This window comes from Salvelinus fontinalis, chromosome 42, assembly GCF_029448725.1.
Source record: "Salvelinus fontinalis isolate EN_2023a chromosome 42, ASM2944872v1, whole genome shotgun sequence".
NCBI classification, from domain to species: Eukaryota; Metazoa; Chordata; class Actinopteri; order Salmoniformes; family Salmonidae; genus Salvelinus; species Salvelinus fontinalis.
Window position 1 is genome coordinate 12,042,327 of NC_074706.1, and position 11,605 is coordinate 12,053,931.

Sequence of the window (11,605 nt, forward strand, 5' to 3'; positions counted from 1 at the left end):
GGGGAAGTGTCATCATTTTTATTCGTTTGAATGAATACATCTATGTTGGTCAAAATAATGTCACAGAATTCTTTGTTAGACAACAGGGCTGTGTTAAATCTCCAATTCTACAGTTTTTTTTGCATTTGGAGTAAGAGATAAGTCCAGAATGTGGGGGGAATTGTTAAAAATCACTATCGCACAATATTCAGTAGTTTTAACTGAGGGCAGATGGGCTCTATCTAATAAAATGTAGTATACGCGCGAGTAGGCTTGATGAACATGAGAAAAGTAGGAGAAGTCTTTTGTGACCGGCTGGAGGAAGCGCCATGGATCAACACAACCCATTTGGGTCATGAATGTAGAAAGAGCTTTTGCCATCCCGGAAGGAGTAAGTGTTCTGGGATTAAACCAATCGAGCCTTGGTTCAGTAACACAGTTAAGGTCCCCGCCGAAGATGAGGCGGTGGGTGTCAAGATTAGGGAGGGAGGCTAAAAGAGATGTCATACATCTAGTGTCCTCCCAGTTAGGGGTGTAAACATTCGCAAGTACTGCAGGGGTTTGGAAGAGTGTGCCACTAATTATTGTATAAGGATCTGAAATGATCTGTGAGGGTGAATGGCGCAGTGGTCTAGGGCACTGCATCGCAGTGCTATCTGCGCCACCAGAGTCTCTGGGTTCGCGCCCAGGCTGGGCTGGGTTTGCGCCCAGGCTCTGTAGCAGCCGGCCGCAACCGGGAGGTCCGTGGGGCGACGCACAATTGGCATAGCGTCGTCCGGGTTAGGGAGGGTTTGGCCAGTAGGGATATCCTTGTCTCAGTATGTAAAAATGTAATAAAATGTATGCACTCTACTGTAAGTCGCTCTGGATAAGATCGTCTGCTAAATGACTGTAAATGTAAATGAATCACTATTGCTGTTCCCCTGACTCTGCCATTAAAAATTAGAATGAACAACCTGTCCAACACATGCTTTACGCAATCTAGTATGGTCATTTCTTGAAGAAATGCAATATCAGTATTCAGGCTCTTCAGATGTGAAAATACTCTGGCACGCTTAATTTTCCCCCCACAACCGCAAATGTTTCATGTCACCAGTCTGATTGGAAGCCCCAAAATACCATCCCAACTTGTTGTTGAACGAGACATTAATCTTCATAAGAGGAGAAGTCAAATGAAAAAGAAAGAGGAAAAGAGAGATTGAGAGAGGAGCAGCATAAAAAATATATACAAATCCTCTAAAAAATCAAAAGCACAAGAATCTTTGGATAATGCCAACATAAGCCCCCTCACCATCCTGAACATTCCAAACATACACAAAAATAAAAATGATAGTACAATACACTTCAAAGAAGAAAAAAATGAAAAAATACAAATCCTAAACTCGTCATTATTCTCTCTTACTCAGCATCCATTGATTACCCTACATCTGCAGTGAGGTCAAACCGACCGAGGAAAGAAGGTGCGATCTGTGGCATTTCAATGGCCATAACATGTAGTCCACTAGGTGTCGCCACAGGGCTGGGTAATGAGAAACATTTAAATGAACCAGTAGGCTATGAAAAATTTAATTGTTAAATTGTTAAATGTCCTTAGGAGGAAACAATTCAATAAAAGTATCCAAACGGACAACTAGTATTTTGGATATGTACAATTTAAGCAAACGAACCGTGGGTCCAAACTCTTCAGCTAGTGCAACAATTAAACAACAAAAGTACAGTTGGAAGAGTGGAGTGATATTATTAGACTCCAATGTTGTAGTGGAGTCAAAGATAAAGTGAATGTAATTAAGGACCGTCTGTGACCAACATCACCAATTATGGCCAACGTAAGCCACGGTAGTTCAGAATGTCCATAAAAAAATACAATTAAAATAACGGTATTCATCAAGCAGACCCCAAATGAAAAATTTTGAAATGCAAATATCGGTGGACAGGATCAGTGTCTAACTAGCTAGTAACATTAGTATCCAAAATGATCTAAAGGCTGCCAAACTGCAATGTCGGCTATAGATTGCCATTAGCGGTGCAGCAAGTTCAAAGCCTTATTAAATGGAAGAAATCAAAATGCTGCGCTTTTAACAGTGATTGTCTTTGATTTAAGAAACTGAACAAGATCAAATGGAAGTTTAAAGAGCAGTGAGACAGCATAGTATGTAATTGTCAACAACACAAATGAGTTATGTGCTGCTTCAAACATACCTACTGTAGCCAGCAAGCTTTAGCATAGAATTGTTTCCACGAGAAACAGATCGATAGATGGCCTTAGATGTACAGTCGTGGCCAAAAGATTTGAGAATGACACAAATACTAATTTCCACAAAGTTTGCTGCTTCAGTGTCTTTAGATATTTTTGTCAGATGTTACTATGGAATACTGAAGTATAATTACAAACATTTCATAAGTGTCAAAGGCTTCTATTGGCAATTACATGAAGTTGATGCAAAGAGTCAATATTTGCAGTGTTGACCCTTCTTTTTCAAGACCTCTGCAATCCGCCCTGGCATGCTGTCAATTAACTTCTGGGCCACATCCTGACTGACTGCAGCCCATTCTTGCATAATCAATGCTTGGAGTTTGTCAGAATTTGTGGGGTTTGTTTGTCCACCAACCTCTTGAGGATTGACCACAAGTTCTCAATGAGATTAAGGTCTGGTGAGTTTCCTGGCCATGGACCCAAAATATCGATGTTTTGTTCCCCAAGCCACTTAGTTATCACTTTTGCCTTATGGCAAGGTGCTCCATCATGCTGGAAAAGGCATTGTTTGTCACCAAACTGTTCCTGGATGGTTGGGAGAAGTTGCTCTCGGAGGATGTGTTGGTACCATTCTTTATTCATGGCTGGGTTCTTAGGCAAAATTGTGAGTGAGCCCACTCCCTTGGCTGAGAAGCAACCCCACACATGAATGGTCTCAGGATGCTTTACTGTTGGCATGACACAGGACTGATGGTAGCGCTCACCTTATCTCCTCCGGACAAGCTTTTTTCCGGATGCCCCAAACAATCGGAAAGGGGATTCATCAGAGAAAATGACTTTACCCCAGTCCTCAGCAGTCCAATCCCTGTACCTTTTGCAGAATATCAGTCTGTCCCTGATGTTTTTCCTGGAGAGAAGTGGCTTCTTTGCTGCCCTTCTTGACACCAGGCCATCCTCCAAAAGTCTTCGCCTCACTGTGCGTGCAGATGCACTTACACCTGCCTGCTGCCATTCCTGAGCAAGCTCTGTACTGGTGGTGCCCCGATCCCGCAGCTGAATCAACTTTAGGAGATGGTCCTGACGCTTGCTGGACTTTCTTGGGCGCCCTGAAGCCTGCTTCACAACAATTGAACCACTCTCCTTGAAGTTCTTGATGATCCGATAAGTGGTTGATTTAGTTGTAATCTTACTGGCAGCAATATCCTTGCCTGTGAAGCCCTTTTTGTGCAAAGCAATGATGACGGCACGTGTTTCCTTGCAGGTAACCAATGTTTGACAGAGGAAGAACAATGATTCCAAGCACTACCCTCCTTTTGAAGCTTCCAGTTGGTTATTCGAACTCAATCAGCATGACAGAGTGATATCCAGCCTTGTCCTCATCAACACTCACACCTGTGTTAATGAGAGAATCAGCTGGTCCTTTTAACATGATGTCAGCTGGTCCTTTTGTGGCAGGGCTGAAATGCAGTGGAAATGTTTTTTTTGGATTCAGTTAATTTGCATGGCAAATGGTAAAAGACCAAGTCCACTGTGGCAAGAACAACTCAAATAAACAAAGAGAAACGACAGTCCATCATTACTTTAAGACATGAAGGTCAGTTAATACGTTTTTTTTTTTTAAATGTACGTTTCTTCAAGTGCAGTCGCAAAAACCATCAAGTGCTATGATGAAACTGACTCTCTTGAGGACCGCCATAGGAATGGAAGACCCAGAGTTACCTCTGCTGCAGGATAAGTTCATTAGAGTTACCAGTGTCAGAAATTGCAGCCCAAATAAATGCTTCAGAGTTCAAGTAACAGACACATCTCAACATCAACTGTTCAGAGGAGACTGTGTGAATCAGGCCTTCATGGTCGAATTGCTGCAAAGAAACCACTACTAAAGGACAGCAATAAGAAAAGAGACTTGCTTGGGCCAAGAAACTCGAGCAATGGACATTAGACCGGTGGAACTTTGTCCTTTGGTCTGGAGTCCAAATTGGAGATTTTTGGTTCCAACCGCCGTGTCTTTGTGAGACGCTGTGTGGGTGAAGGGATGATCGCCGCATGTGTATTTCCCACCGTAAAGCATGGAGGAGGAGGTGTTATGGTGTGGGAGTGCTTTGCTGATGACACTGTCAGGGATTTATTTAGAATGCAAGGCACACAACCAGCATGGCAACTACAGCATTCTGCAGTGATACGCCATTCCATGTGGTTTGGGCTTAGTGGGACTATCATTTGTTTTTCAACAGGACAATGACCCAACACAACTCTAGGCTGTGTAAGGGCTATTTGACCAAGAGTGATAAGTGATGAGTGCTGCATCAGATGACCTGGCCTCCACAATCCCCTGACCTCAACCCAATTGAGATGGTTTAAGATGATTTGGACCGCAGAGTGAAGGAAAAGCATTCCAAGTGAAGCTGGTTGAGAGAATGCCATGAGTGTGCAAAGCCGTCAAGGCAAAGGGTGGCTATTTGAAGAATCTCAAATATAAAATATATTTAGATTTGTTTAACACTTTTTTTGTTACTGCATGATTCCATATGTGTTATTTCATTGTTTTGATGTCTTCACTATTATTCTACAATGTCGATAATAGTGCAAATAAAGAAAAACCCTTGAATGAGTAGGTGTTCTAAAAGTTTTGACCGGTAATGTATGTAGCCTAGTGTCCACACGGTCACTAGTACTAACGTTACTCACATAATACAGGCAGGTGAGAAATCATCCCAATTCAGGCATTCAATGTATGTGCTGTCGGTAGAAGGACTCAGCTTCTTCAGGAGTTTCGAAAAAATGGACCTTGCCGTTAAAGGTGACACGAAGACGGGCGGGATAAATTACCCCAAAGTGGATTCCCTTCTTGTACAGAGTGGACTTGATGTCGTTGAATGCGGCCAGTTTCTTCACCAGGTTAGAACTCAAATCCTGATAGAACGTGATCTTGTGGCCTTGGAAAGTGATGTCGCCATGTTCCCTTGCCCACCGAAGGACAAGCTCCTTTTCTTTGTATCGATGGAACCGCACTATGATGGGATGCGGCCGGCCGCCTGGGCGAGGTTTCGGTGCAAAGCTGCAGTGGGCTCTATCGATTTCAGGGGACATTGGGAAAAGCCTCATCGCCCAAAACTTCCTTGATCAGCTCCGCCATGAACTGGGTTGGAGATCCTGTCTCAGAATCCTCTGGCAGTCCAATCACGCGGATATTCTGGCGTTTTGAACATGAAATCAAATCTTCCACTTGTAGCTGCATAGACTTGTTGGCAGTGGCCAGACCGTCAAGCCTGGTTTCCAGCATAGTGAGTTTGTCGCTGTGGCCCGGCCTCAACTTCGGCCAGTGTGGTAGTGTGAGATGCCACAGAACCCCGGATGGTTTCCACGGTTGCCTGAATTGGAGCCATACAGCCGCCAGGGAGTTATTCAGTAAGTTCTGCTGCCAAACTTTCATGTGATTTCGCCAGCTCTCTGACAAGGATCTCCAGTGTTATCGGGTTAGCCGTATCGCTCGGAGTGGCTATTGAAGCCTTCAAAGAAGGTGGGATGGTAGCTGAAGTTGATTTGGTGGAATGTGACGTTTTTTCCATTGATTTTCCAAAGTATGTGACTGGTTTGCGCATGCTAACTTAGGTACACTCTACTACTGGGTAATTAAAATGACTTTTGAGGTCATGAGAAATCAAATCAAATGAAATCCAATTTTATTGGTCACATACACATGGTTAGCAGATGTTAATGCTAGTGTAGCGAAATGCTTGTGCTTCTACTTCCGACCGTGCAGTAATATCTAACAAGTAATCTAACAATTTCACAACAACTACCTTATACACACAAGTGTAAAGGAATGAATAAGAAGTATGAATTTAGGCGAAATTGAGGATTATTTACAGAAGTTGTTGGAGAAGAGACCTCGTACAACTTATTTCTACATTGCTCAACTGGAAGCCGACACACCATTGTTACGGTATCTAGCGAAAGAGTGTAGGAGCAGTTGCTAACTAACCGTAAATAACTTAAGCTAGCTAGCTAACTATCTTTGAGGCAAAACATTTCACTTACTTACAGTTAGTCAGGTAATGTACCGCTATTCTCTAGCAAACGTAATGCTGCCTCCCAAAGGGATAAGGTTTTATTTTGATGTTTGTGATGTGTCCTCTTTCCAAGGGTATTAGCAGTAGTAGAGCAGACTTTCCCATTCCAAGCAATATACACAGTAATAGCATGCCAGTGGCTTGGCCATCCTATCCATGCATCATGTTACCACACACACCTGCTTGGAGCAGCTGTCTTTAGAATGGTATTAAAGTGATACTTCTAGATTTAGCCAATGATCTACTTCCCTGGAGTCAGATGAACTCGTGGATACCATTTTTATGTTTGTATGTCCAGTATCAAATCAAATTCAAATAACATTTTAATTGGTCACGTACACATGGTTAGCAGATGTTATTGTGAGTGTAGCGAAATGCTTATCAGTGCAGCAGTATCTAACAGGTAATATCTAAATGAATTAAGTTAGAGGTCGTTTCATGAGCCAATGCTAACTAGCGTTAGCACAATGACTGGAAGTCTATGGGTATCTGCTAGCACACAGATACATCCCCCCAAATTTGTCACAGCAATACACCATAATGTCCAAGTAGAATAGTTTTTTTTGAAATCTTTACAAATTGGTTAAAAATAAAAGCTAAAATGTCTTGAGTCAATAAGTATTCAACCCCTTTGCTCTGGCAAGTCTAAATAAATGCAGGAGTAAAAATGTGCTTAACAAGTCACAAAATAAGTTGTATGGACTCTTACGTGCATTAATTAATAGTGGTTAACATGATTTTTGAATGACTACCTCATCTACAATTATCTGTAAGGTCCCTGAAACACAGATTCAACAAGAAAGACCAGGGAGGTCTTCCAATGCCTTGCAAAGAAGGGTACCTGATAGATGGGTAAAAAAAATAAGAATTTGAATATCCCTTTGAGCATGGTGAAGTTAGTAATTACACTTTGGATGGTGTATCAACACATGCAGTCACTACAAAGGTACAGGTGACCTTCCTAACTCAGTTGCTGGAGAGGAAGGAAACCGCTCAGGGATTTCATCATGAGGCCAATGGTGACTTTTAAACAGTTACAGAGTTTAATGGCTGTGATAGGAGAAACTGACGATGGAACAACAATATTGTAGTTACTCTACAATACTAATGTAATTGACAGTGAAAAGAAGAAAGCCTGCACAAAACAGAAACATTTCCAACATATGCATCCGCTGTTTGCAATTAGGCACTAAAGTAATATTGCAAAAAATTTTGCAAAGCAATTACATTTTTGTCCTGAATACAAAGTGTTATGCTTGGGGGAAATCCATTACAACACGTTACTGAGTACCACTCTCCATATTTTCAAGCATAGTGGTGGCTGCATCATTTTATGGGTATGCTTGTAATTGTGAAGGACAGGGGAGTTTTTCAGGATAAAAAAAGAAACGGGTTGGCGCTAAGCACAGGCAAAATCCTAGACAAAAACCTGGCTCAGTCTGCTTTCCACCAGACACTGGGAGATTAATTCACCTTTCAGCAGGACAATAACCTAAAACACAGGCCAAATTTACACTGTAGCTTACCAAGAAGCCAGTGAATGTTCCTGAGTGGCTGAGTTACAGTTTTGATTTAGATCTGCTTGAGAATCTATGGCAAGACCTGAAAATTGTTGAATTGCAATGATCAATTTGACAATTTGAAAATAATAATGGGCAAATATTGCACAATCCAGGTATTCAAAGCTCTTAGAGACACCTTGAAAGACTCACAACGGTAATCGCTGCCAAAGGTGATTCTAACATGTATGTTAGTGTTTTATATTGCATTAATCTTTTACAAATGTTAGAATTTTTCTTCCACTTTGACATTAGAGTATTTTGGTATAGATCCTTTACAAAAAATTATAATTAAATCCATTTTAATCCCACTTTGTAACACAACAAAATGTGGACAAAGTCAAGGGGTGTGAATACTTTAGAGGTTAATGCTAACCAGCAGTGTTGAGCAGAATTGTAAAAAGTATGTTTTACACTTGTTGATTTCTATTCCTTTGCTTCTACTGGTATGTAGTGACATTTAGTGGTAGTTGCAGATGTCAATGTTACAGTGCCGCTGGTCGCCCAAGGTACATTTTTTATCGTTTTTTTGATTTGTTGACTAAATGGAGGAGAGGAGCGTCCAAATGGAGGTGAGCATCATGGTAAAAACAATTGTAGTACATATTCGCTGTTCTATCTCACATGCAATGACGTCTGAGGGAAAACTGTGTTGTTGCAATATCCTAAATGGACATGGCAGTTTCACCATTAAGGATTTCAGCTTTAATCATTTACAAAAATCAGATGTGAGCGTTAATCTAAATGGTGTTTTGAGTCCTGTTGATTGATGCCAAATTTAAATGTAAAACTTCAATGTGTCTGTCAATGTAGTGGTGAAAAAAGTACTCAATTGTCATACTTGAGTAAAAGTAAAGATACCTTCATAGAAAATGACTCAAGTAGAAGTGAAAGTCACCCAGTAAAATACTACTTGAATAAATGTCTAAAAGTATTTGGTTTCAAATATACTTAAGTATCAAAAGTACATGGAATTGATAAAATGTTAAAGTAGAAATCATTTCAACTTCCTTATATTAAGCAAACCAGACGGCACAGTTGAATATTTTTTTTTATTGACGGATAGCCAGGTGCACACTCCAACACTCAGACATAATTTACAAATGAAGCATTTGTGTTTAGTGAGTCCGCCAGATCAGAGGCAGTAGGGATGACCACCACCAACACACACCAAGTGTGTGAATTGGACCATTTTCCTGTCAAAATGTAACGAGTCCTTTTGGGTGTCAGGGAAAAGTACATTATTTTCTTTAGGAATGTAGTGAAGTAAAAGTAGCCAAAAATATAAATAGTAAAGAACAGATACCCCCAAAAAACTACATAAGTAGTACTTTATAGTATTTTTACTTAAGTACTTTACACCACTGCTGTATGGTGCCCTGGACATTTCTTGTAGTTGAGTAGCGAGCCTCGGCTACTGCTCAGATGTTGCCGTAATAGGCCTACGTTTACCCTTTGTATGGTGTTTTGTTGCAGGTTTAGTTTTTTGGTTATTCATTGTCAAGCTTTAAAAACCAAAGCCAGACTGAAAAACATTTTAGTAGCCTAGGATGTGGCATGTGTCTGTGCACTTTCCCTCCGCTGCACTCTATAAACGGGACACACTTAACCAGCACAATTTGGATTCGTGTCAGGTTGTAATTTCATAAACTGTTAACTCATCATACTCACGTGTGTCCTAATTTATACTGACGTGTGTAACATTTTGTCAACCAATATGACACTTTCTGTAGTACAGCAATAACAACACGCTTAAACCTTCGGGCCGGTAGAAGATTCAATCAGTGCCATTAAGGAGAACAATTGGGAATTCTGCAAATATTTAGTGATAATATGATACAGCGCACTGGCTGGCTCATAGGTATATGTGTGTCTGTGGGTCTGGAAGGAGGTGTGTGTGGGTCAGGGAGGAGAAGTGTGTGGCAATGCACTGCCTTTGGTGCACAGCACATTGGCTGTGCCAAAATGAATTGACAACCGAAATCATTGCCCAGGCCAGATAGAAATGTGTCACGGGCTGGATCCGGCCAGTGGGCCTTATTTGACACATAGGGTTTGAGAAAGTCAAATTTCAAATGTACACATTACCTTGAAAGAAGTCTTTGGACAAGGAGAGACTGCAATCCATGCTTTGGTTTATTTAAACTAGCCTTTGCCACCAACCGCTAATATTATTCAAACCAAAACACAATGTCCCCAAGTTAGCATTGTTTAAATTGCATGCCCAAATCCTCCCAAAGTAACTTTCAACTAAGTCATAGAGCTACACAATCAAATCTTTGGTTAGAAAATGAAAAGCTGTTGGTGGCAGTGTCTAGTTTACTTCCCACTTATTGCAAGTCTCTGTTGTCCCCATCCTCTAATTCTCTTTCTGTCCTCTTCTTCTCTTTACTCCACGGATGTGTCTCCCTCTCACTGTCGTGACAGGACACGTGAAAGCCTGGCTTCCAACACGTCGAGCATCATGGAGAGCAATAGACGACAGAATCCAGCATTGAGTCCGGGCCACATGGGCACCACCAGCATCGGTCCGCCTTTCAGCTTTCGCACCATCCCAGAACCTCCCCATACCGCACAGCCTGAGAAACTGCAGAAGTCTTCAACCTGCCTGGCGTCCATCACCAGCGTCTGACCTGACATACAGACAGACAGACAGACAGACATCAAGGCCTGAGATGGAGGAGGTGGATTATTAAGGTTATGGTAGGGACCATTGGGGGTAATAGGGGGGGGGTGGAGAAGGCAGAAGTTGGGTCACGTTGTGCCCCACCTTCTCCTCACCCATCCACACACACATGTCCACCCTCCCTCACCCAACCCCCAGAAAATCCAACTACTACTGGGACTGTTAACCACACAGGCATGGCTTCCAGAGACTGTTCCCACAGCTTCAAAACTTCACTGCAAAAAACAAACAAAATGACAACCACAAAATAAAGAAACTATCCTGACCTTGATTCATTTTGTCTCCCATTGCAAGAGAGCCAATCAGGAATTATCTTGATTTGGATTATAACGACTTTGATTTTGTTTTTGGGACAGATTTCCAGATTCCTCAATGTTGGTATTAGAGAAATGTAGTCACATTTGGGAAAATCTATACTTTTACGTGTTATTTCCAATCCATGTCCAATGAAATGTTTTCTATCAAGAATTATAAATAATTTATCAGGAGAATTATCTTATTTGTATGTTGATGTTGATGCACAGTACTAAAAATAATGAAGAGATAAGAAGGTGGAAAGGCAAAATGTCAGAGGTTCTGATTTGTGTAGTGCAAAGCAAAATAGGCTATTGTAGTTCTATCCATACAGTATAATTTATTCATAAGTACAATAATGTATACTCAAATCTTTTTTTATATTTAAGTGACTGAAACAAAATCATTCAAATGAATAATGACAATTTAGTAAGGGAAACGGTTGTTTTACATTGTTAGTTGAATTATTAAGTTTCCATCCTGGAGCACTAATGTGCCTTTTCTGTGGTATTTATGACTAAATAAATCAAAAATAAAAAAAAAATCTTGATCCAACATATAATCTCAGGTCATAAGAATTTATTCTCTTTTGAACAAACACACACACACACACTCTGTGATCTTGTTGGTGGTGTGTGAGGAGTTGGCCTCGCTGATCAGTGGCTCTCTGAGTGTTGTAATTGGTTTTGAAAGGACTTGACTTTTCTGTTCGTTTTAGATGCGTTTGCCTTTTCACAACATGTTTGCCAGAGTGTGCATAGATAGACCATAAAATGGTTGCAGCAGGTGCGAATTGTAACTATATATCCCAGGGGTATAG

General features: G+C 41.0%; 1 protein-coding gene across 2 annotated transcripts in view; it reads left to right on the forward strand.

Annotated features, from left to right (window-relative positions):
- The window catches only part of LOC129841519 (storkhead-box protein 2-like), a 72,229-nt gene extending 60,882 nt beyond the window's left edge, over positions 1-11,347 (forward strand). For both annotated transcript variants that reach the window (XM_055909822.1, XM_055909823.1), the window contains exon 4: positions 10,233-11,347. In XM_055909822.1, the coding sequence (XP_055765797.1) occupies positions 10,233-10,437 (205 nt within the window). In that variant the 3' untranslated portion in view covers positions 10,438-11,347. The remainder of the gene's footprint in view (positions 1-10,232) is intronic.
- The last annotated feature ends 258 nt before the right edge of the window (positions 11,348-11,605 follow it).